General features: G+C 49.4%; 1 protein-coding gene across 1 annotated transcript in view; it reads right to left on the minus strand.

Annotated features, from left to right (window-relative positions):
- Nucleotides 1–835: 835 nt before the first annotated feature.
- Nucleotides 836–26,251, minus strand: part of NXN (nucleoredoxin) — a 163,741-nt gene continuing 138,325 nt past the window's right edge. The window contains exons 3-8 of the mRNA XM_027862512.1: nt 24,884–25,017; nt 23,728–23,828; nt 22,266–22,372; nt 10,545–10,724; nt 7,210–7,334; nt 836–2,360 (exon numbers count right to left, since the gene is read on the minus strand). Of these exons, the coding sequence (XP_027718313.1) occupies nt 2,178–2,360; nt 7,210–7,334; nt 10,545–10,724; nt 22,266–22,372; nt 23,728–23,828; nt 24,884–25,017 (830 nt within the window). The 3' untranslated portion in view covers nt 836–2,177. The remainder of the gene's footprint in view (nt 2,361–7,209; nt 7,335–10,544; nt 10,725–22,265; nt 22,373–23,727; nt 23,829–24,883; nt 25,018–26,251) is intronic.

Consider the following 26,251-nt stretch of genomic DNA (forward strand, 5'->3'; position numbering starts at 1 on the left):
TCACCTTCTTGGTGCTAGTCTTAGTGGGGATACCCAATTGGTTTAGCTTACTGCAAGCTCAGAATTCCGGACTTCAGGGATTTAGCCTCAGTCTCCCCAATAAGCTCGGATTCCCAGCGTCTGCCACCATATCTAGGTTGGCCTGGCCTTGCCCAAGTCTTCTGAGTGGTGGGCCTCCAAGTCAGCAAGACCTGGGTTCGGGTCCTGCCTCTGCTGTATATGAGTTCTGTGATCCTGGGCAAATCACTTATCCTCTCTTTGTTCTAAGTAACTCTAAGACTATCAAGTGGCCGAGTGGGTGCTGACCGCCCCTGGTGGAGGGAGAGTTGCCTTATCTAGTAGTTCCCGGGGAAATCACAGGTTCACGGCCTCTCTGATGACAGCTTCTCAGTCACTACGGCTATTGAGTTCTTACCCTTTTCTTTGATCTCCAACAAGAAGGGGTGCATGCCCATGGGTGATTCAATGCCCACCCAGTACCCAGAGATCTGGAATCAAGACAAGAGGGTCAGGGCTGTGGGCTGGGCGGGGTGTGGAGCAGCCTTGCCCCACTTCTGCAGCACTGGATCTACCTATGGAAAACTCATGCCCCCACTGCTGTTCTGGAGATCATAAGGACGGGATTCATGTGACCTGGAGGGCCCATCATGGCGATCCAGGTGGAGGTTTTTGGGACCGGAAGGGGAGCAAGAGGAATTGTTCTCTTCCCTCCAAAAGACCTAGCAGCCATGTGCAAATAGCACCTAAATAAACTCCTCTTGGGGATGAAAGCAGGGCAAGCTGACGGTGGATAAGTTGCCAACAACTCCCTTCACAAAGGAACTCTACACGCCACTGAAAAACCCAAAGGTGCCTGTTTTATTTTTAAGTGACTGCACGTCAGACCTGGGCCATCATTAGCGACTAACTTCCTACCCTTTGAACTACAAGAAACAAAACAACACAGCAAGGGTGAGCAAAGTCAACAGCTTCCTCTTAGGGAGATGGGTCTTCCCGTAAGCGGTCACCCCAGGGGTCTGGGGGGTCCTTTCCCAGAGGCCTGTCTATGCCCAAGTCAGAGGAAGGCCTGGCACAGCTCTATCCAGAGGCCTCCAATTCCTGGCTCTAGATAAAGCTGCTCTTTTGGATGCACATGTTTAAGTATGGGATGGAAGCATCGAGATGCAGCAGAGAGCCTGGAGACCTGGGTTCAAATCCTGGCTCTGCCACTTACTACCTGTGTGACTTTGGGCAAGTCACTCCCCCTCTGTGGACCTCAGTTTCCTCCTCTGTAAAGATGGGGCCATGCCAGATCATCTTGGGGAAGGGATCTGATTTGTGCTTTTCATCTTGTGAAAGCCATCAAGTGAAGTAGTGACCAGATCCAGGCTTACAAAGGGCACCAGGCCATGGATCCCTAGAGGGTTCTCTGACGCCATCTTAGCCAGGGGATTGTTTCTTAAGAGTTTTCATCAGGGTCTGGGCTCAGTGTGTGGGGCTTCTCTGAGGACAGGTGACCAGGAAGAACAATGCATGTAACTGAAGGCAGCAGGGGGCTGTTCCTAGAAGGGGGGCCCTGTGTGGGGAGACTGGGGAGGAGAAGAGAGACTTTCTTTTCTTGGTTTTCCTTACAGCTCTTTTCATCACCAGTAATGACAAAGACCTCCCTTGGCTTAGAAGGGGGCCCTCAAGATCCTGACTGACTTTCCTTTTCTTTAGCAAGAGACAAGGACACCTAATGACCAGACCCCAACGACCAGGGGCATCCCCACAACCACCCTTCTGTTTGCTGAAGGGTCCTGTGTGTCTATTCACGAGTGTGTCTGTGTCTGGAAGATGTGTAAAGGGTGCCGAGAAACTGAGAACCAAAGTAACTGCCTGCTTGCTGCCTAACCTAGGGGAAACAGACCCTTGCAAGGATTTCACTGTGAGAATCCCAGTTCTGGCCCAGCTAAATCATCTGTGAAGCGGAAGCAGGCTCCAAGACGCATGGGCTTTTCTGCCATTTGCAAGGAGGCGCCCCTCAGGGAGCTGGCGAGAAGGACCAAACTCAGAAAAAAAAAGGCACCACAAAGAGGCCAGACATCAGGATCGAGTGAGTGCATCAAAAACCCAGCTGAAAAGTCCAAGGGCGCAGAGGAAGGGGGAAGGAGGAGGCGGCTGTGTTTTAAATAACATCCAGGGAGACCGAGGTCCTATTAGATTGGCTCTGGCTTTAGCTTTTCTGCTAGGAAGTCGTTGACAAAGGCCTCCACAATGGCGGGCGTGATCTCCTCCACGTCCATCACGTACTTGGCTCGGGCAGACATGTCCAGGATGGTGAGCAGTGGGGCGGCCTCAGGTAGGTTGGTGTAATCTCTCAGGGAATCTGTCATGTCATCCTGGAAGAGCCACCAGAAGGGAAAGAAAATAAACAGGTTGGAGCGGAAGAAGACAGGGAGCTCCCTGTTCAGTATGAAATGCATCAGCCTTTCTTCACCAGCCTGTGTTCCAACTGCCCAAGAAATGCTTTTCATCAATAGATTATAAATTCCCCAAGTTCACCGGTCAGGGGATGGGCTGGGAGCTAGCAGAGAGGGTGGCAGCACTTGCGTGTCCACCAGAGGCCATGGCTGGCCTTTCTCTGCTTAGCCTGGCTGAGCACTCTGGGGGACTTTGAGGGCAGAAGACGAGTCATCTTTTATATTAGGGCTCTAACGACATTACGACCATGTGCTGACCATTGCCGCTCTTGTTTAGTCCATTTTACTTTATTTCTTGTACAGTCAGCTCTTAATTATGCATAGCTACCCTGGGACCAGCTGTGACCAATATGCCTCCAACGCTGCGGAAGGTCTTCTGAACACAAAGAACTCATTATCTCACAGGCCCTCGGAAGGTGGGGCTCCCACAGAGCAGGTTCAGAAGAAGACAGTTTTGCTGAAGTTGGCACTTTGGGTTAGCCTAAGAAGGAATGGGACATCTTGTTGCCCAGCAAGGGTAGTATCCTACAAGGCTGAGGCTGAGGCTTTGCTTTGAGAAGACACAGCTCTGTTGAGAAATGCACCCCCCAAAGTTGAACAGGAATGGATGTGTTACCCCCATTCATTCATAGGAGCATAGATTTAGAGCCAAAAGGATTGTCAGAGGCCATCTAGTTCAACCCTCTCATTTGACAGGGAAGGAAATTGAGACCCAAGGGGATGAAATGACTTGTCCAATGTCACACAGGGAGTAAACATCAGAGGCAGGATTTGAACCCAGGCCCTGTGATGGGCCTGTGCAGAAGGTGACTGTGTATATGCCCTGAGGTGGTTTCACCATGGAGAATGCTTTTATAGATCTCTAAGGTATCCTGGCAGAAAAAGACCCTTGTCTACCACCTTCCCTGTCTCCACTGCCCAGTTTTGGTCACACTTGGCCATTACAGGTGGCAGGTGAACTGAATCCATAGCTGATTTCTGGGGGGAAATGTCTTTCCTTCAAAGGGACAAGCCTGATGAAAGATGGTGGTCCCACAAGTTTTGCTTGATTAGCACATCAAGCCCTGGTTCTCTCGTACATGTAAGCCTTCTCATTCATTCTCTCTCCTTCTCCCAGGTCTTCCCACCCAGCCTGTGTTGACAAGGTGACAAGAGGTCACCAGAGCTAGCCTTGGAAGTCTAGAAGTTAAAAGAGATCATCCAGGATTAGCACTGGGCAAATGGTTTAAAGACCTTTGGGGATTAAAACAAAATTTAAATCCAGGGTGAGAAACAAACATTCAGCACAAGTCTTGTCCATGCAGTTTCCTGAGCAGACAAGAGCAAAATGGAAGGTGGTTTCTTCATATGGGGCTGTCTCTAGTTTTCTGGCAGAAAGGAATGACTTTTTTTAGTTCAAGATGGCGGCACCGAGCAAAGACTCTTCCCTTCACTGTGGGTAGGACTGGGCAGGGTGCAAGGGCAGACTCCAGAGCCGAGCCACAAAGCTGAGGCTGCACAAATAAGGTCAGCAAGGAAGTCTGATAAGGCTCCTGATAACTGGATAAAGCCAGTCCCTATGGGATGGGGGCAGGGAGAGATGGAGGGCAGAGATGGACAGTGCAAACAGCACTGCCTCTGGAGACAGAGGACCTGGGTACGAATCCTGCCTCCAACCTGCTATGTTCATAACCAAGACACTAACTTCCCTGTGCCTCAGTTTGCTCATCTGTAAAATGAGGAGGTTGGATTGTCACTCTCCTACTCAACTCCAGTGGCTCCCTATTTCCTCTAAGATAAGACAGACATTCCTCTGTTTAGTTTTTAAAGTCCTTCACTACCTGGCCCTGACCTATCTTTGCAGCTTCACTGGATATTACTTCCCTACCTATACTCCACAATCCAGCCAGACTGGACACTTCTGTTCTATCTCACACCTTGGGCCTTTACACTAGCCACCCCCATGCCTGGAATGCTGGAACCCCATCACCACCTGAGGCCCTTCCTGATCCCTAGCCCGGCTGTGAGTGTCCTCCCTTCCTCCCAGTGCCCTGGTATTTACTTTATCTGAATTCTCCTTCTTCTTATTCTATATATCCTTCTCTATGTCTTGTCCATGAGGATCAAGGATTATTTCATTCTGTCTTTGTGTCCCCAGTGCCTAGCATGGTGCCTTGCATACAGTAGGCAGTAAATGCTTGCTGATTGCCTGATAGACCAGATGGCATCTGAGGTCCCTTCCAGCTCCATGTCTAGGACCCTGGGATGCTTTGCCCCATGCCCAGGATTTCATGGGTCCAGAGACATGGGTCTTCTCAGCTCCAAGTCAGGACACGTGATCTAAGAAAGGATGTTATTTTTATAAATCCCTGATAAAACTTGATTTTTCTTTCTTGAAACCAAGGACTGTCCAGGAAAATGTGGCAGATGCCAGACCCCTTCCAGGTCCTGGGCTCCCTCTGTCCCTCAGGACGAGGCCTTGGAGTCTGGAGCCTTGCCCAAACCTGCCCTCCTCCTCCTTCTGTCTCCTGTCCTATTCCAGGGCTGTTTAAAAATACCACCACTACTACATAAAGGGTATGGACTGAATCCATTCAAGCTGGCCTCCACCAGCCTCTTTGTGTGTGGGGCCAAAGGCAAAGGGCCCTTCCGAACTCGCTTTGTTTTCCCTGCAACCTCAGGGCTGAAGAGGGGAGCCTGGGCCTGGCTCAAGGGGGCCCAGATGGGCTTAGCCACAGAGGCTATTGAGGAGGTGATGAATGGGTGATTCTGGGTGTTCAGCCATTCTTTCCTGCTGCTCCTGCTCGCCTGGGACCAAGCTCAGCGTGAAATGAATACGTGGCAGACCTCCAGCTGCAGCCCACCCCGGGGCGCAGGCGCGCACCCGCTGGAGGGGGATACTTTTCAAAATCTGTGTTTCCCAATAAGAGGCTTACAGAGGGACTGCCGTGGGACTGTCTTGGGAAAGGCTGCGGCGGGGGAGGCATCCTCTGCGCAGGGGAGCATGCTTGTGAAGATGCACTGGGGGAGGGGGCTCAGAGCCCCTGCGCAGACCGCGGCCATTTTGCAAAGGCATTCGCCATTTCTGAGGGATCGAGCCCCGTCGTCCTTACAGAGGGACCAGCTGCAGCTCCCAGCCCGCCTGGCTGAGTGTGGCAAAGAGACAGGTATCAGCTCACAGAGAAGACACTGACTCGTTTATGAAATGGGCGTTTACACGGGCTTTGGGCAAAATCACTCCTCAGCAAATCCATGCCTCTTCTGATGGGGAACCACTGGGGCTGGTCAAAAAGCAAGCCCTATTCTAAAGGGCAAAGTGCGCCATGCAGAGGATCAGGTGAGCTCAGGAAGTTCCACAGACTGGGACTCAAGGGAGAAGAGCCTTCCCCAAGGGGCTGGAAAGGAGGGCTTGTCATTGCTGTACCCAGTGCTAGAGAATCCAAGGAGAGACTGAAGTGCAGAGGGACAACCTCATTGCCGGATGGTTTCCTGGGGGCACCCTGGGAAGTGGGCTCGGAGGCTTGGGAAGCAAACTCCGAGGGCTAGCACCAAGCTCTGAGCTCAGTGACACACTTCTGAGCTCTGAAAAGGCCTCGGCTGGCTTCCTCTGTCTGTGGAACCCACAGGAGTGTTCCAGTGGCCTGATGATGATAGCCATCCCTTCCCCCAGTTCTTGTCAAGAAGGGTACAGTAATTTACCCTCTGAAGGCGTGGCAGGGGAAGCTCCCCAATGAGGCGTTCCTGTTAGAGAGCTAGAAGGAGCAACAGGAAGGGAATGTGGGGGATGAATTTGCTTCCCTCTTAGTATGCTCCCCAAGGACACTGGGACCCCTGTGACGTGAGTTTGTGAATTAATTTTCAAGTCCACTTTACAGGTGCTAGGCCTCTTTGCCTTTGCCCTGATACCCACTTCCCTGGATCCTCACAGAGAGGCAGTAGAGCAGGAAGGGTTCCGAGTTGGGTGGACAGCACCTGAGCTGGGTCAGTGGCTCAGAGACGTCCTGCTTGCGTGACCCGGAGCAAGTCCCTTCAGCTCCCTAAGCCTCCGTCTGCTCATCTGCAAAGCGGCCCAGGGCCCTGCTCTAAATCTATAATCCTATAACTACCCATAAATACTCTAAATCCGGTAATGCCCAGCTCTATGCAGAAGACCTAAATCTCCAGCTCCAGGTTGGACCTCTCCCCCAAACTCCAAGAGAGAGAGAAGAGGATCTGGAGTCAAAGGAGCTGGCTTTAAATCCTCCCTCTGATGGTTACGACCTGTGTGACCTGGGGCAAGGCCCTTCCCCTCTCCTGGCCTCAGTCTCCTCATCTGTAAAGTGGGGGTGCTGGATTAGACAGTCTCTGAGGTCCCTTCCAGCTCTAGATTGGGGATCCTGTATAATTCAGACCCACAAAGGGTGTCTCTGAGGGATTCTGGAATTCTCTCTCAAGTGACCTGGATGTTCATCTCTGTTACTTCCTCATCAGATCATAGACTGAGAGCCACAAGGGGCCTTAGAGGCAACAAGCCTAGCCCCCTCCTCTTACAGACGAGACTGAGGGACTCGTCCACGATCACACAGGCAGTGACCAGCAGAGGGAGGATTTAAACGCAGGTCCTCTGACCCCACGACCAGTGCAGAAGCACCACTGTGGGGTATGTTTCTCCTCATGACAAGCTCCACGTGCTCTTCCCTTCTGGTCTGGCCGCTGCTTCTGTGTCTCCTCCAGAGGGGGACAGGGGAGAAAGGGCCCAACCAGAGCCTCCCTCTCAGGTGACGCCAGGCCTTGGCACCCCCTCACTCACCTCTCCTGCCACAAAGAACAGAAGCGGGGCCTCCTCCTCTTTGGCTTTGTACTTGGCGATTATCTTCTCTGCGATCGGCTGGATGAGCTGCTTGGCAGCGTCAGATTCGCCGTCATCCTCAGAATCTGCAGGGGGAGAAGACGAGGATGCGCTGATTAGTGACCAGTGGGGCCAGGAGATACCTGGGGGACCGTCCACACTGCCCTGGGCAAGTGAGGTCATAGTGGCTCCTTGTAGAGGGCGGCCCAAGCCGCCATGGAACAGCCCCGTTGGACCTTCTAGACTCCCGGGCCTCTAACTCCTATGGGCACATACCCCAGATCCTGCCTCCCATCAGCAAAGAACCCTCAGGCTTCTTTTTTTTTTTTTAAATCCTCCCTTCTTTTTTTTAAAATTTATTTATTTTTAGTTTTCAACATTCACTTCCACGAGATTTTGAGTTCCAAATTTTCACCCCATCTCGTCCCTCCCCCCCACCCCAAGATGGCAGGCATTCTGAATACCCCTTCCCCTGGTCTGCCCTCTCTTCTGTCTCTCCCCCCCTTCTCTTATCGCCTTCTCCTTTTATTTTCCTGCAGGGCAGGATGGATTTCTGTACCCCATTTCCAATATTTCTTATTTCCCAGTTGCAACCCATCTTCCCTTCTAATCACACTTCACTGCTCCTCCTTTCCACACACCAAGTCTCACCAATGGACACTGGTCTGTCATTCCCTCCAACAAAAGGCATCATGGCGTGGTGGAGAGATCCCTAGACTTGGAGTCAGGAGGGCCTGGGCTTGAATCTTGCCTCAGACTCTCACAAGCTGTGTGACCCCAGGGAAATCACTCAGCCTCTCTGGGCCACAAGAAATGGCATCACAAGGCAGTAGCTGCTTGTCTCTCCCCCCTGACTGATGGGCTCTCTGCAGCCCTGGGCCGGGTGCTCAGCTGTGGGCCCTGGATTCAAGGATGGGACAGACTAGTGACTATGGGGGAAAAAAAGGGGGGAAGGCCAGCTTTGGAAGGACTGGGTAAGAAGGCAGGGCCACAGGAATCAAACATAGTTGGGGAATAGGGAAGGCACTGGGTTAGGGTGCATGAGGCCTAGGTATTGGCCTGGCCTCCTATTCCAGGCTCATGATGTGGCCACAGTTAAGGCATGTTGCCTCCTTGGGCCCCTCAGGATACTGATGTGGTGCTGGAAGGGCTCTCAGAGGACAGCACGGCCAGCACCAAGGGGAAAGCAACTTGCCAAGGTCATAGCCCTATATTCTTTTAACTGGTTTATTTTTTTTTTACTATTACTCTTATTAATTCATTTTAATTTATCAACAATCACTTCCATAAGGTTTTGAGTTTTAAATTTTCTCCCCCTCCCTCCCTACCTCCCTCCCCAAGATGGCGTACAATCTAAGATAGACTATACATATACATTCCTATTAAAGATATTTTCACATTAGTCATGTTGTAAGTAAGAATTAGAACTAATAGGAGGAACTACCAGAAAGAGGAAACAAAGCATAACAGAAGAAAAAAATTGCAAATAGTATGCTTTGATCTGCATTCAAACTCCATAATTCTTTCTTTGGATGTGGATAGCATTTTCCATCATGAGGTTTTTGGAGGTATCTTAGATCCTTGTATTGCTGAGAGGGGTTAAGTCTATCAAAGTCAGTCATCACTCAATGTGGCTGTTACTGTGTACAACATTCTCCTGGTTCTGCTCACTTCACTCAGCATCAAACCACACAAGTCTTTCCAGGTATATCTGAAGTTGGCCTGTTCATCATTTCTTATAGCACAATAGTATTCCATTACATTTATATATCACATTCACAATTATGATTACTATCTGTGTCTTTCTCTCCATCCTTCCCCCCCACCCCTGTTTATGCTTTTCTTTCTCCTTTCTCCTTCTCCCTCCTCACTAATGTTTTGCTTTTGACCACCACCTCCCTCAGTCCCACCTCCCTTTTATTAACCCCCTCCCTTTTCTTTCCCCTTTTCCCTCCTACTGCCTATAGGGCATGTTAGATTTCTATGCCTAACTGATTATGTTATTCCCTTCTTGAGTCAAATCTGATGAGAGTAAGGTTCAAACAATGCTCATCTCCCTCCCTTCTTTCCCTCTACAGCCCTATATTCTTGACCCCACATCCTACGCTTCTCCCCATCCCAGAACTCAGGAGCAGCAGCCCAAACCTCCTTTCACCACACCATCAGCATGGATGGACCTTGGTTCTGAGAACTAGACTTGAGGCCACAGACAAACCAGAGAATGCCTAGAGGCCATAAGAATGAGGGCTGGTGAGAGGCCTGTGCCATGAGATCACATGGCACAAGGGAAAATCCCAGAGGACCTGAGAAAAATCCCAGCTCTGCTGCTTATGATGTGAGTGACTGTGGGCAGGTCACTTGACTTCCCTGGGACACCATTTGCTCCCTTGTAATACGAGGGGGTTGGACTAGAGGAGTGTGTCTGTGTATATGCATGTGTGTGCAGGCACACATCTGGGTGTGTCTGTGGGTGTCTGTGTGTATGGGCGTGTGTATGGATGTGTTCATTCCTAGCCTACTTCTAGCAAAAGTTCATTTGAAAAGGGAAGCAGGAAATTCCCTCATGGCTGGGTGGACTCCAGAGAGGGTGCTCAGGAAAAGGCATCTGGAGAGATTTGATTTGACTTCCCTGAAACAAAATCCAGGCTAGTTTCTCTTTCCTCTCCAGTAAGGGTGAACACAAGAGAACCACCTGGTGCAGACCCTTTGCTTCCCAGGTCTCTGAGCGCTGGACTCATTTCCCTTGAATTGTCAGATCTGGGCGAGCAGTCCCCACAGGGCTGGGGTAGACACCGCCGCGTTTGGGAGGTCTCTCTGGCCTCAGGAGCCCCCTGGGAGCCTGGCAGGATTTGGTAATCCCAACCTGGGGCTGTGTCTTGAACAAATCATGACATGAATGATCAGTCATTCGGGACAAGAAAAAGCTTTCAGCAGAGCACCCCACCATGACTGCCGAGCCCTGAAAGGGCCCAAAGATTCCCCCTGGCTGGGCTGTATAAGCCTGCCTCCTGCAAACAAGGCTTCTGTCAGACAAGGGAGATCAGCCCTGGCCTGACCTATTCTCAGCAGGAAGTCAATGAGCCACAAGGGAGGGGGACAGGCAGGGTTCCTGCAGAGAGGACAGCTATGAATAAACCTTTGGGGTCAAAAGCAAAGCAGTTGAGAAGAGACAAAGGCCTCGGATCCGGCATTGTTAGTGACAGAAAGAGGCTGTCAGGAAGGGGGCCTCCCCGAGCCGTTATACCCAGATGAAGCAGCCCCCTCCCCCTGTCCGGGTCCCCAGCTGGGCTCCATACCTACAAAGAGAACGAGGCACGGGCCCTCATTGAGCTGCACGGCGTTGGAGTCGGAGAGCTCCAGCACAGGCTTGGGGTGCCAGGGGAACTCCCGGCAGTCTTCATCATTCAGGACCTCCACGCGCCCCTGCCGGGTGATCATCTCTCCCTTCGGGTCCAGCACGATGAGGGTGGGGATGCCTAGTGGAAAGAGAAGAGACAAAGGCTGGCTACTCCATGGTCCTGTCTGGCAGGGAATTAAGCCAGGCAAAATAAGTCAGTCTTCCCTCCCAGTTACTGACCCTGCAGCACAGCAAGGCACAAGGACCCTGGCCTTGCCCTGAATGAGAAGAGGACAGAATAAAAGGCAAGACAGAACAAGAAAGGGTGTTGACAGGCTTCACACACAAAGGGGCTGGCATCTGCACTTGACTTGTCCTTCCCTTCTGTCACAGACCCCCTTGCATTGATTTAAAAAAAAAAATTGTAGCCAGCATTTTGATACCACTTTAAGGTTTGCAAAGCACTGCAGAGATGTGATTTCATTTGCTCCTTACAACAACCCTGGGAAGTAGGTGCTATTATTGTCCCCATTTTACAGATGAGGAAACTGAGGCTCAGTGAGGTTAGGTGGTTTGGCTAAGGCCACACAGCCTCTGATGCAGAATTTGACTTATCCACCGGTCGTCTCGCTTTTTTAGAGTGTATTGTGCTCTTTATAGTTCACATCCATACACATGTACATGTGTATCTAGCAGTGTGTTCACACACACACACACACACACACACACACACACACACACACGTCCCTGGTTACAAAACAGGTTCCTTGAAGGCAGGGGCCGCCTCACTTTGTCTTTGCATCCCCAGGGGCTGGTCTAGATTCTGGCACATAGTAGGCATGTAGTAAAAGCTTGTTAGCTGATCAAGTAGGCCTGAAATTTCTGGCTCCTTGCCTCACTCCTACGGCCCAGGGCAAAACATTAGGCTAACAACATCACCATCAGTACCGGCAAAGTGCTCCACGGCATCGAATGTGGCCACCGAAACATGAGTACATCATTTTTATGAGTAATCCTTTACCCCAGTCACTGCTCAGGTCACTGCTCAGGGCAGATCCATGGATCTGTTGTCAGGTACTGAGCAAGGAGCGGCAGATTCTTCTTTCTCCTCTATCTTCTTGGTGCCCTGGATTCAGGAGCCCTGGCTCAGGGTAGGGGGAAGGAGACAACAGGGGAGAACGGTCCCTAAGGCCCACCCACGGCACTGAGCTGGGACCTCCTCCTGGGCTGCAGGCTCCTAGGAACAATCTCCTTCCCCATCACTTGCCCTCTTCTCACCTCTTCCTAGGGATCCTGCCAACAGCGGGAAAGTGACAGAAGCTGTCCCTGTCCAACCCTTTTGGGAGATTCTGCCCTTTGCAAGCAGCCAATACCACCCCCTCCTTCTCACGGCATCCAAGACACTTGTACAAGCTGCCTGTCCCCTCCTGGCTGTGGGGACAAGCATTTCATGTGGCCCAGGGAAATCCAGGGCAGTTTAATATCTATAGATTTCCAGTCCTTTGCTGGGTAATTCGCACCCTTAGGTCATGTCTCTGTGGGGACCATGCCAAAATATTAAAAAGGCAGCTCCAGTGTTTTGGAACTCACCAAAAGAGCAGGCCCAGCCCCCCTGATTTCAGTCTTCAAAGGGGATAAACATATAAATTATGTTCACACTTATTAGGAGAAGTAGATTAATGTGTTAAAGAACTAACCTGTGAAGGAAATGTGTTGCTGAGGGCAGCCATCTCATAACACATCCCACACGCATCGAATAAGATTTTGTGAGCTTTTAGGGGTCTGTGTTGAATCCAATGTGTTCACTAAACAATGAGCGTCCAATCAATCCTTCACAAGTAACTCTTAGATGCCCTGGAAGTCTTACGATGCTTCTGGGGCTGGAATTTGGGGGAAGGAAGACAGACTGGGAACTCCCATCTCATCACAATCAACTTCAGAGGCCATTTAACTCATGCCCTTCATTTTACAGATGAGGAAACTGAGGCCTAGAGTGAGAATGTGGCTTACCCAAGGTCACTCATTTTTATTGTTACATTTTGTTACCATTAAGTAGCAAGACTCCCGCATTTTAAACTCAGAGGTCATCTAGTCCAACCCCTGCCTGAACAGGAATCCCCTTAGAACAGATCCAACATGTGACCCTTGCACAAAGACTACTAGTGGATCCGGAGGCAGTCTGTCCCACACTGGACAGCTCCCACTGTTAGGAAGATATCCTTCCCCTGGGCCAAATCTGCTTCTGCCGCTGCCTCCCACTACTCCTGGTCTGATCCCTGGGAGACCAAGCAGATCTTTTCATTTCTCTTCTACATTATCATAGCTCATCTAATACATGGGATCAAAGATCTGGGGTTGAAAGGGACCTGAGAGGTGTTGAGTCCAACCTCCTAAGTCAGGTGACTTGCCCAAGGCCACACGAGTAAATAGAGAAGCTGGGACAGTCCCGTGCCCCACTGAATCTCTCCGCCAGAATAAAAGATCTCTAGTCCTTTGACCAGTTCTTCCATGGCATGATCAAGGAAGCCCTTGGCCATGGAGGTGCCCTCCCTCTTCTTGATGCTCTCTAACTGATCCAAGAAGGGAGGCTTGCCCATCTGGTGCCCCTTGAGTTACAAACTGGGGTGAGGAAGGATATTCAGAAGCTTCCTTCTCTTTCCATCCCTCTCCTCCCTCCTCCTCCTCCTCTCTAACAATGTAGTAGAGAGCTGAAGGCCATAAATGCACACCCTCCCCCCCCCACCCCGGGCCAGACTAAGGACAGGCCAAGTCCCCTCTGCTCAAAAATCATCCCTTTACAGCACCATCCATTCCCTTCTCACCTCCCCAAAGAACAAAATTCTACTAATTAGAGATTTATTTAAATAACATACCAAGAGTCTGAAAGCTAGTTAATAATGACTTTTTGAAAAATAACTTTTACACTCAAAAAAAGTGCTTCCACAGGGCAGCGATGGGCCCAAGGGCATCTTTATGCTGCCATTCCCTTCTTTTTGTCTTCCTGGGGAACTGGTTCCCTTCCCTGGGGCCCAAGGCTACCCACAAACGGGGAGAAGCTGGTGGCTAGTCAGCCTTCCAGGAAGAAAGGAAAAGCCTGGCTCAGACGAAGGTACACTCTATAGCTCTAAGCAGATACGAGGAATGAGTATTACCTCCATCCTGTAAGATATCCCGTAAGGAGAAAGAGGCTGAACTGAGAGATGAGTATCAGGGAAAAGAAATATCCTATTTTCAGTAGAGTGTGCTAATTCAGGGGATGGGCCAGACTAGATTGAAGAGTAAGAGGAAAGTGAATGAATGAATGCAAAAGCATTTCTTCAGCTTCCTTGGTGTTAATCGAGGTGCTAAATGCTGGAGGTACAAGAGAAAAGGGAGCCTGTCATCCCTTCTGTCAAGGCGCTCCAGCTCTGAGTGAGGAGACAGCACAAACGTGGGAGGGAAGGACTCAGCAAAGGGCATGCAGGCTGTTCACAGCCTAGACCACAGGCCGTGCTGGAAGCTGGGGAGCCAGGAGAAAAGTAGCCTTGGGTGGGGTCTTGTCACGGATGCTCTGAGCACCAGAGGGCAGCATAAAAACACTGAACTCGAGAGGACGAGGAGAGGGAGAAGGAGAGGGAGCCCCAAAGGAGGTGGAAGAAGAAAGGTTTGCAAACTCTGCCTCCTGGAGAAGAGGGCCAGAAGAGGGAGGTGCAGGCAGCAGAGTCATTTCACTCTGGTTGAGGACACTTTCCTCCAGGGAGCTGGGGGAGGGGCTGTGACCCAAACACAGAGGCAACCTGCCACCAGGGCCAGGCCCGACTGGAGTCAGGAGGGCTCTGGGTTCTCTCTGACACTGAGCCGTGCATGGCCTCGGCCAAATCTTTTAACCTCAGTTTCCTCCTCTATAAAATTAGGATGATTCATGTAGTACCTGGGTTTAAATCCCACCTCTGATTCTTTCTGAGCCTCAGTTTCCTCCTTTGTAAAATGATGGGGCTGGACTTGATGTCCTCTGAGGTCCCTTCGAGCACTAAACTTATACCGTTTGCAGTCATCACTGTCATATGCCCTGCATTCATCTTATATTTATCGATTTATATTTCGGAGTAAAAGCTCTTCGTTAGACCGTAAGCTCCTTGAGGGCAGGGTCTGTTTTTTGTCTCTTTGTATCTCCAGCACCTGGCACTCACACATGCAGTAGGCATTTATCTAATAAATGTCTGACTGACTGATGACTGGGACTCATTTTACTTTTCTTTGTGTCTCTAGCATTTACACAGTACTTGGAACACAGCAAGTGCTTAACACAAGATTGTTGATTACTTAATTATTTTAATGCAGATAGATCATGGACTTCAGGCCAAAGTGTTAGAAAAGCTCTCTTCGTCCTCAGCTGAAGGGGAGCTGGGGATGGGACAGAGACAGAGACAGAGACAGGGATGGTCTCACTCGGGTCTCAGTGTTCCCCACACTGAGCACAGTGCTGGCAAATGGCTACTACTTAATAAATACTTAGCATTTGATTTCTTCAAAATGTTACTAACCAATCCACAAAACTTTTACGTATAAACAAATGAGTCTCTCCTATAGAAAATATATTTTATCAATTTAATTTGTCAATAAGCTTTTAAGTGCCCAGTGTGTGTATACGAGGGGTGGGGTTGGTATTACAAAGACAAAAACTGGGGCTGTTCCTCCTCCCACAGGGAACACACAGATCTAACTAAACAAGACTACGCGAGGGGGAGAGAGAAAACAAAGATCAGGTAAATGGGAGAGGAGGAAGAGGCGGGGCAGCTAAAGAAATCAGGAAAGCTTTTATGCTGGTGTCAGTCACTTGAGCAGAATTTGGGCGGAGAGGGGCAGTGCACGGAACAGCCTGTGCTAAGGTGAGGATGTGCTGCCTGGATGTTGTGCAGGGCTTTCAATGCTCATTTAGTCCTGGAAGAGACCCCAAGAGCTCACCCAGTCAAACCTGTCCGTTCCACAGATGGGGAAGCTGAAACCCAAGGCGGTACAAAGACCTGGCCAGGGTCACACAGCTGCTAAGTGTCTGAAGTGTCATTCAAACCCTGGTCAACGATTTATCCCCTGAGCCACAGCTTCCACTTCAGTAAAACAGAGATAGGAAGTCCCAGAGAATCCACCTTCCAGGGTTGTGAAGGCTGAATGACATAATCTATGTAAAGCACTTTGCCAACCCTAAGATGATCTTTTATAAATCAAGTTTTAGCTTTCAGATGAGAAAAGTCAAGACTTAGAGACATTCGATGCCTGGTCAAGGGCAAATGGTTAGTAAGTGGTGGGTGTGGGCCTCTAACCCAGGCCTTTCAACTGCCAGTCCTGCTCCTTCCTCTACACTAGGCGGCCGAAGTTCCCTGAAGGCAGGGCCTATGGCCTTTTTTGTTAAAGGGGAAAAATCAGACCAGCCAACAGGCGAGCCGCTGACTCAGGTCAGTTCTGATCCTGACCTTCCTGACAAGATGCCATCTTCTTTCACAGCCGTGGTGGATTGGTCCAATTACAAATGCGAGATGCCTTTTGTGACTGAGTCTAAACAGTTTATTTAGAAATACATTTTAAAGATGCTGCACAACTTCAAAGTCTGGGTCACACTCCACAGGACACTCATCATCCCCTTAGGCACCAGGAGGGTGGCGCCACTCACATCTTCAGAGGGAGGAGGAGCACCCAGGGGGCCTCTGCCACCAGCACCAGGACCAAGAAACAGGAACATCTGAGCACCTGCTCAGGAATGATCATACCCCTACTGTGTACCCCACAGGGTCTCTGCAGACCTTAGAGCTTCTGACCAAGGGTCACTAAGCGCCCTTGAAGTAGCCGTGCTCCCCATACCACCAGCCCTGATGCCAGCCTGGCCCCCAGACATTGGCCAAGGGACATACCTTGGGAGAGGTGAACCGTCAGCTCAGCCCCCACTTTCGGCAGCAGCCCGAGCTACCCAGGACCCAGAAAACAGAGTTCTCACCCTTGAATTCTCTGGCCCTATTATAATGTTCAACATTCAAAATGGATATGGTCTTGTCAACAGAAACAACATGAAGGAAGATGCCTGACCATCTGCTTTACCACTGTGCCCTGAGGACCAGGGGACCTTTCCCTCCTACTTGCAGCTGAAACCTCCGGTATATGTGGTCTCCCCCGTTAGAGTGTGAGTTCCTTGAGAACTGTCTTGCCTTTTACTTATAACCCAAGCAATTAGCATAGCGCTTGGTACATAGTAAATGCATAAACACTACTGCTTTTTCATTCATTCATATTATGAAAAGAAATGGAGAGATCAAATGTAGACTACTCATTCAAAAAAATGAAAATCCAAATTATTGGCAGTGAAAAGGAGACAGACATGGTGATAGTTTCAGGAAGTGACAAGCTTGAAGGAAGATTTTTTTTAAACCATAAGGAGACCCTCATTTTTAGGGAAAAAACCCAAAGAGATGGGTTTTCATAACGCCTCTCATTCTGCGATGGTATGGGAAGGGGAGGATGGAGCTTGTGAAAAGGCTGAGCCAGTAAAGGTAAATGGGACTTGAATCTCAAACCCAAAGCCCCAATTTTCTTATCTGCTGTGACTGAGAGAGGAAAGACTGGGCCTGGGGTCTGGCAGGGCAGGGGAATTGCATGGGGGAGGCAACCTGATGGGCAGGAAAGGCTCTTGGTCAGTGCTCTGGACCTCACTCTGTTAGCCACAGCCCTTCTAGACTGAGCTCATCAGGGTTTCAGAACCTTCTTTTGGTAACTCAGCTTTCCCAGGCTGCCTCCGACAACCCTCAGCCTGCTCCTTCAGCAGATGGGAGCAGTGGGATGCTCTCAAAGGCTGGGCCATGGGAAGTCTGGGAGAACAATGTTGCTGAACTGTTAGAAAGACGTAAAATGCAGCATAGGGATTTATTAACAACATGTGCTTCTACTCAGAGGACAGACCTCCAAAGTTAATAGATTAAGGACCAAAAAAAAAAAAAAAAGAGTCTGAGAAAGAAGACACACAACTGCCAAGAAGCTAATGGCCTCTTGGGGGAGATGGGGCACGAGGGGATAGAACAATGAGAGGGAACGCCCCTCAAGTCACTGCTCTGTCTTTTAACCAGAAGAGGCTTCCCCCTGGAGCCTCTGCGCGAACTCCGTTCTCTTCATTCCAGGCTCCGCCAAGGCTGCCTCACATTCCTCAGGCCATGCCTGCCCCTGGTTGACGGCAAGCATGGCGGCTGCAGCATACTGACCTCATGCATGATGCAGCCAAAATCATCATCTCCTCACAGAAGGATTTGTTCATCACAAACCAGGGCCTCCAAGGGCAGGCTGGCAGCTTGGAGAGAATCAGGTGCCTTGCTGGGCTACCTGCCTCCAGGTACTCCCCCTCCCATCGATCTGTCCCACACCCTCCTGTCAGATTAATTTTCTAAAAACCCCTATGTGCGCATAACAGCCCCTCCCCAAAAACATCCTCATGAGAGTTCCCCATTGCCCACAGGGTAAAACCCCAAGTCCATAAGGAGACCCTCATTTTTAGGGAAAAAGGGAAGAAGCCAGTGGAGAGAAAGACACAAGATGCTCAAGACAAGTGGCCGATGGATGCAATGTAGAGCAGGGGGAGGAGTCGCTATTCCTCCTCAAAGAGAGGGGTTTTCATAACGCCTCTCATTCTGCGATGGGATAGGAAGGGGAGGATGGAGCTTGTGAAAAGGCTGAGCCAGTTGGCCCTGACCCTCTCTAACCTGACTGTGAGTGCAACGGGGAGAGCCCTGGCGTTAGATGAGTTAGTTTCAAATACTCCCTCTGATGATGACTCCCTGTGCGTAGTATACCTGCTGCTTCCCTGAGCCTCAGTTTCCTCCCCTGTAAACCAGGGGGCTTGGACTTCCCTGAAGTCACTTTCAGCTCTGCATTTCTGAAGTAGGATTCTCTCAGCCTCACCACTCACTGATTTCCCAACATGAACCCTTCCCTTTAGCTACCCTGGCTCCCAAACACAAACAGCCTCTGTCCTGCTGCTTGTTCAGATTCTATCTGTTACAGTCCAGACCCTCCATCTCTTCCAGCACGGGCCCCTGGAGTCACAAAGTAATAGAGAGGAAACCTATAATTATCTAAGCCCTTCCTTGTGCCTACACAGTTCTGGCTAAAAGCTATGGGGGAAGAAGAAACAGGCACATTCATGTGCTGCTGATGGAACTGTGAACTGGTCCAGCCATTCTATTCTAGAAAGCAGCTTGGAACAATGTTCCCAAAGTCACTAAAGTGTGTATGCTTTTGTGTTATCACCACTAGGTCTATACTCAAAAGAAATCAAGACAAGAGGAAAAGATCCCCAAATTCATAGAGGTATTGATAAGTACTCTTTTCATAGTGATAAAGAACAGGAAAGGGAAGTAGTGCTCATCAAATAGAGATTGGCAGAATAAATTATAATCACTAACCTCTACATAGTGCCTACTATGTGCCAGGCACTGTGCTAAGTTCTTTACAATTAAGATCCCATTTGATTCTCACAACTACTCTGGGAGGTGGGTATTATTATTACCCCCCATTTACAGATGAGGAAACTGAGGCAAACAGGGTTCAGTGACTTGCCTAAGGTTACATAGATAGTACATGTCTGAGGCTGGATTTGAACTCAGGTCTTCCTGACTAAGCCAGGCTCCTTATTCACTGCACCACTGAGCTGCCCTATATAAATGGGGATGGTTTGAGAGAAGCCTAGAAGACTTGGATGAACTAATGCAAAGTAAAGTGAGCAGAACCAGGAGAATGACTCGTAACAAGAACAAGAACATTGTAAAGACGAACAACTGAAGAACTCTGCTTGATGCCGCGACTGATGATGACGCGCACTAACACGTCTGCTGATAGACAGGTAATGGACTCCAAATGAAGTTTTGGGACATTTGGGACAGGTTCAATGTGGGATTTTGTTTTGCTTAATTATATGTATTTGTTACAAGGGTTTTGTTTTACTTCTCTTCTGAATGGGGGAAAGGAGAGAAAACAAATGCTTGCTCACTGAAAAACAAAAGATGAAAGGTCTAGGAAGAAGCTTGCTCCATGCATGTATGGATACCTCAGGAATGGCCCATTACAACTCACTAACCCTCTTTGTCTCTCAAATATAAGCCTGTTCTATTCAGGGATGATTCCACCCTGTTCATTTGCCACACCTGGGGCCTTATGTATCTGGCTGGGCGTCCTCTCTTCTTCCATTATCATCTTGTACAACATTCCTCAAAGCCTGGTCCACTATTAACTTTTCTCAACATTATCCATCCCAGGTCAAATGACACACTATCTCCATGAAGCTTTCCCTACCCACAATGATCTCTCTTTTCCTTGAACTTGTCTATACCACTTATCTGGCACTAATCCCATACTGTCCTGTGCTATTTCTTGGACTGATGTTTTGTGTTGGTAGTTAACTCAGCATGTGTCTGATCACTACAACTAGAACTTAACTTTCCTGAGGGCAGGTCCCTTGCTTCATACTTCTTGGGGTCCCTGAGGTGCCTGTAATCCAGCAGACATGGAGTAAATATTTGTTGAATGAACAAAATAAATGAAAATTCAACTCTTCATCCTGTGGTTCCCCCCCCTTTTTTTGTATAGAAGCTCTAGCACATTTGCATGCTCAGCTGTGAATAGAATGAGGGGAGCTGATTTCCGTGACTCACCTCCTGATGACCTCAACAAGTCTCCTCCCTCGCTCCCTCATACTCAGATCTAGAAGGGTCCCTTTGAGGCAGCGGGCTCTAGTGAGATATGAAGTCAGGAGGGAGCCAGATGCCAAATACTGGCTCTTTGGCTTTCTCACTGTGTGACTTTAATAAGCCACTTTACTTCTTCAAGCCTCAGTTTCTTTCCCTGTAAATCAAAGACCACTGAACTTGTACCCCTTCATCATGAGGCAGCTGTAAACCTTAATTACAGAATGCTCAAATCTTCAATGCACCAGTGATCTCTTCAGGTGGCTGCTACCTCCAATCCATCTTGATCCTACGCAGAGGCTCCACCTGTGAGGCTGGGGGATGGGAATCTGCCTTGAGGTTTTTTTACATTCTGTGGGTGCCACCAGTGTTACCCTCACCCTTGCCCTCTCTCAGACCAGCTCACCTCCCTTGAAAGAGCAACTAAGACGGCAAACAGGATTGCCAGCTTGAGGACAGGGGTACGCCCACTGTACCATGGATTCTGTGGGAAGGTGAGCCTGGCCAAGAGCAGCCTCTCGCGGGGAGGGGCATGGGATCCCAGCTCTGCCATCTCTCATTCCCAGGGTCATGCAGACAAGTAAGCCTTAGCCCCACCCCCCTGCCAAAAGCCCTGGGCACAAGGATGGGTTCCAGCACAAACCACATGTGTGGCCTTGGGGCATCACCTCACCTCTCCAGGCCTCATCTGTAAAATGAGGGCTGAGTGATCTCTAAGGCCCCTTCCAGCTCTGCTATTTTATGATTTTAAACAAGTGCTCCCAGAACTCCTCTCTGACGAGGCTGTGCCCCGTTCAGAAATCTTCAGGGGTGCCGACTGCCTGTAGGAGAAATAGTCAAATCCTGGCACTGAAAAACCTCACAGGCTGGTTCCGCACCCCTTCTGGTCTTGGTTCCTGGTTTGTTCGTCCTGTACACATTACATCCAGGCCAGACTAGCCTGGGAGCTCATCCTCATCCCTATAAGCAGCCCAAGCTTCCTGAAAAGGACCACTCAGAAGCCACCTCCTGGATGAGGCCTCTCCCAATCCCCTGAGTTGTTACTGTTTTATCCCTTTGAATGGCATTTTGTATTACTTGGTTGATAATTCATAAGTACTCATCTGTATACATGTCCCACCCGAGTACAATGAACATTCCTTAAAGGCAAGGATTATTTCCTTTTTCTCCTTGTATGCCCAGGACCAAGCACAGAGTTTTGCATCCATCAGGTGCTTAATAAATATTTGTTGAATCAAAGGCTCCTTTATGCCTTAGTTTCCCCATCTGTAAAAAGCATCTGCACCCAAAACCTCTCTCCTAAGGTCATGCTGGCTAGCTACAGGATGGTGCTGACGAGGTGAAGGGTATAGGGATGTCTTCATTCCTTTTATGGGTCACTTAGTTTCATACCAAGGAAAACTGTTTCTGAGTCAAGGAGGTGCTTCTCCACTCCCCCTATTTATTTCTTCCTGAAATATATGGTCACCAGAAAACTGCATGTATATAGACAGGCAACTCGGTGCACATGAGCATGACTGTGGAACATGGTCTCACAGGGTGAAGAGTACCCACATGCACAAAGATGGCAGTCAGAATGGCCTTCGTAGAAACCCTGAGGGCGGGATCACAGCTGATCCCTGGGGCTCATTTAGTTCTGGTTCTGTCACAGGATCTGGATGTAGCCTTAACCAGTCTCCACAGAAAGGAGTTGGCCAGGCAGCTGGGGGCCCAGAGTTTACCCATCTAAGGACAAATACAACAGTCACATCCCTCATCATTAGCCAGAAAACATGGAGATGACCCACACTCAAGGGCCTGGTTTCTGAGCACATACCTAGTGCTTATGGTCAGGACGTGAAGAGAAGGGAGAACATGGCGCTAGACTTGGAATGTGAGAAATTGTTTCTTTTCTCTTTACAATGAAGGTCAAGGCCATCAAAGGAGAGAGGGACAGGTGTGCATGGGAATTAACACTCTGGAAAGCGGTTTGTACCTCCTCCTACCTTGGATGCCATAGAGTCGGTTGAGACGTGACCTCCGGGCTTCATCAGTGTAGGGGACAGCGAGCCAGGGCATTTCACTGAAATACTGTTTGAAGGAGTCCTCTGACCTATGGAGAACAGGGCACCCAAAATGAGAATGGCCTCGCCCCCCAACCCGAACACCCCTGGGTCTTCCACTAATTCTTTCCAGGCATTGCCCCAAACTAAAGATATCCTGCTGTTTACTATTTCCCTTCCTAGACACCTTGGGAACTACCCAGTTCTAAGAAGGCTTCACCTATAGGCAAATGCAGGGCCCTAGAAATCATGTGCAGATCCCCAAATGAAATGTCAAGCCCTTTCAATGTTTTGTAGACTGTTCTATCCCACCTTTTCGCCAATTCAATCCATCTCTTTCAAGTCTTCTAACAGGGAAAGGTTATTTGAAAGAGGCTTGCCATCTGCACCACCACATCATATTCCCTGGTGCATTTCTTGCTTGTGTGCCTGCCAAGGAGTCCTATTTTAGGGTCAAATGGCACATGGACACTTGAACTTCATATGCCATGTGGATATACAGTGTTCTCATGCGCTGCTGGGACAATGGAGAACAGAGAATGAAAACTTCATGAGGGCAGGATCCCACTCTAATTTTCTCTCCAGATTCACAGTGCTCATCTTTGAGTAGGTGCTTAAATGCTTGCTGGACTGGCACCAAATGAGAGTGAAGAATGGAGATAGCTGAGGTAGGGCCAGTGGGCAGACGGACCCTCCCAACACCTTAGTTTGTTGGCTTAGGCCCAACTTGTGAACAAGAGCCTGGAGGTGAAGAGGCCAAGGAGAACAGAAATGCCTCCTGGGACAGAGACTGAGACTCGGAGACAGCCCAGCTCCTGGGTGAGCAAAGCCATCGGGTAGAATCCCACCCCCACCTCCGCCAGTGTCCAAAGCCCTCTGCCCTCCTGCTGCTCCCACTGCTCACGCACAGGCCTCCGGCATGTCAAGAAGCCCCCAGCTACAACTGACTCTCTGCAGCTGAGAAGAAACAAACCACTTTCCCAGTCCAAACAGGTGGAACATTCTGCAAACATTTGGCTATTTTCCATCCCCACCCCACCATGCTCCTCTGTCATTCACCAGAACGCCAAACACATTTGAAAATGCATTTAATCCCAATCTGCTCTTTCACAGAGACCAAAGAATGTCAGAGTTGGATGGGAACTTGGAGAGCTCTGGCTCAACCCGCCCCTCCCCCCCTTCACAGATGAGGCACGGGAATGTGAAGATGCCTCAGTATTCAAGTCAGGAATGGATTTTTTCTCATCTTCTGGTCTACAGGAGTAAGTGTGAAAGGTGTTTGTTCTCTCTCCAATGATCACGAATGTGTTTAACTTTTTAAAAAGCTACAGGAGGGTGTCGTGTGTGCCACACATTCTGAGGGAAGCAGGGAGGAAGACGCCTCCAGTTTCACAGCAAATATTACCTGTCGGCACTAACAAAAATAATCTCAAATTTCTGTCCCGACTCTTTGATCTTCCGGTAAGACTCCACCAGGACTCGGGTGAGACTTCGGCAAGGCGGACACTGACAATAAAGAAGAAATGCTGTACTTTTAAAAACGCTTAAGATACCTCCTTTCATTTCTCAGAAGTGCCACCTGGTAAATAACCTGGTTGAGGAAAGGTTCAGAAACAAACTCTCTCCTCCCAGATGTCAAATACTGAGTAAATTCCTCCTGCCTTAGAACTTCCCTGGAGGGGCAGCTAGGTGGAGCAGTGGATAGAGCAACAGCCCTGGAGTCAGGAGGACCTGAATTCAAATTCGGCCTCAGGAACTTACTAGCTCTGTGACCCTGGGCAAGTCACTTAACCCCGACTGCCTCCAAAAAAAGAAAAAAAATTTGGGGCAGCTAGGTGGGGCAGTGGATAGAGCACTGGCCCTGAAGTCAGGAGGACCTGAATTCAAATCTGACCTCAGACCAAACACTTGACACTTACTAGCTGTGTGACCCTGGGCAAGTCAGTTAACCCCAATTGCCTAATTTAAAAAAAAAAAAAAGAAAAGAAAAAAAATTCTCTGAAGATCATGAGTTCATTCTCTCTCTATACGCTGCTGACAGCTGGTGGGCAGAGAGGCTGTACACTGTACTAGAAAGGACCCTGGTTCCAGACTTACCCATGACACACACTGATTAGGTGACAGTGAGCCAGCTCCTTCCCTTTTCTGGGCCTCATCTCACACCTCTGTAAAATGGAGGTGATTATATTGCCTCCTGCACAGTATTGTTGTGAGGTAAGGGTTTTGCCAACCTTAAGGTGCTCTATGGACGTAAGCTACTGTTGGCCTCCCAAGAATCCCTCATGGTTACCCTGGGCCTGACCAGAAGGGGTAAGGAGGAATATTCTTACTAATGAATATTTAGTTACCAAAGAAGTCATTTCTTTGTATTTATTCTGGTTTTATGCTATTAGTGCCAACAATACACTTGGCACCCCTAAAGGCTGGGAAAATGCCCACTTCACTCCCAACCCCCACCCCCTCCTCCCTGACTAAGCTGTGGTACATTTCATGGCCAGCCACTGCTGAATCAATTCTTTCTCCTGCCTGGATTGATGGCAGGGGCTGGGAGAAGTACTCACCCAGTGGGCAGAAAAGTAAACTCCCACATGAGACCCTTCCAGGCAGCTGCTGTCCAGTGATTGGCCGTTATTTCTAAGCAACGACCCGGCAATGACTTCACTGAAGGGCTTGGGCCCCCAAGGGAATTCCAAACCTGAAACAGGGGCAAGCAGTATCAGACATGTGACTCTGGCTTGAGCACCATTTGGCTTGAACCTGATAGTGGCACACATCTGATCCAGAGACTGTGGCATGGCGGGAAGGTCAGGACACCTGGGTTCAAATTCCACTTCTGGTGCTTATTGGCTCTGGGATCATGAGCAAGCCCCTCAAACTCTCTGAGCTTGCTTCCTCATCAGCAAAATGGGAATAATAATGCTTACATGATCATCCTCAAAGGGCTGTTGTGAAGAAAGTGGCCTGGAAAGCTTAGAGTGCTATCTAAATATTAATATCATTATCATCATTAGTGATCAGTGATTCAGAATTTCTAGTTCTACCTGAGCAAAGGGAGCAGAACCCACATGTGCCATGGTATCTCTTCTCAAGGAGCTTTCAGCCAATGAATTCTTCTACAATTCCTGATCTGGAGCATCACACAGATGGCCTGTGCTAGCCTGAGCTGCAATCTCTTCACCAACACAAATGCATATAACTTGAGAGGTAGTTTTTAATTTAGTATTTCACAGAACCATAGATGTAGAGCTGGGAGGGATGTTGAGGACCCTGAGGCCCAAGCCTCACAGGTAAGAAGGGTCAGAGGTAGGATTTGAACCCAGGTCCTCTTTCCACAGTAAGAGTAATTTATGAAAGTTGCTGTGACAACAACAACCCTCCCTCATGTGGCCAGCTTAGTGAGGAGCCTTTCCCAAATTAGCTTGGCTGATCCTCAGGCAATGGACACTCAGTCAGGCCGTCCCTGGGCCTTGGAAGAATCTGCCAGAGGATCCCATCTCCACACCACTGAGGAACAGGAATAGGATGCGAAGGAAGCTCTGGTGTGGCCCCCTCTTCAGCTCTGAGCTGCCCGGTGCTCCCCAAACAGAGCAGGAGGGGCTGTTTCTGCGGAGGCATAGGAATTGACATAGGTGTCTATGCCTTATATGGCTTTGTTTGAGGGTCATTTCCAAACACTACATGCTACGCTGATTCCAAGAAGCCTATAATTTTCAGAAGTTGACATGTGTTGACACAATGGCTCTTAAAGCCAGCCCTGGGCTCAGAGTTGCTCTGTGAGAACCCCCTCGGGCGCTCGGCCCAGTTTGCCTTGGTCCTCGGTCAGATTCCGGGTCTAAGAGCAGTAGGTGTGGCCTGGGAGGAAGAGCCGTGCCTTTAGGAGTCAGGAGCCCTGACTGGGGGGTCACAGTCAGCAAGCAGCGGTTAGTGAC

The sequence above is a fragment of the Vombatus ursinus genome, unplaced genomic scaffold (genome assembly GCF_900497805.2).
Source record: "Vombatus ursinus unplaced genomic scaffold, bare-nosed wombat genome assembly UNPS02014768.1, whole genome shotgun sequence".
Lineage (NCBI taxonomy): Eukaryota > Metazoa > Chordata > Mammalia > Diprotodontia > Vombatidae > Vombatus > Vombatus ursinus.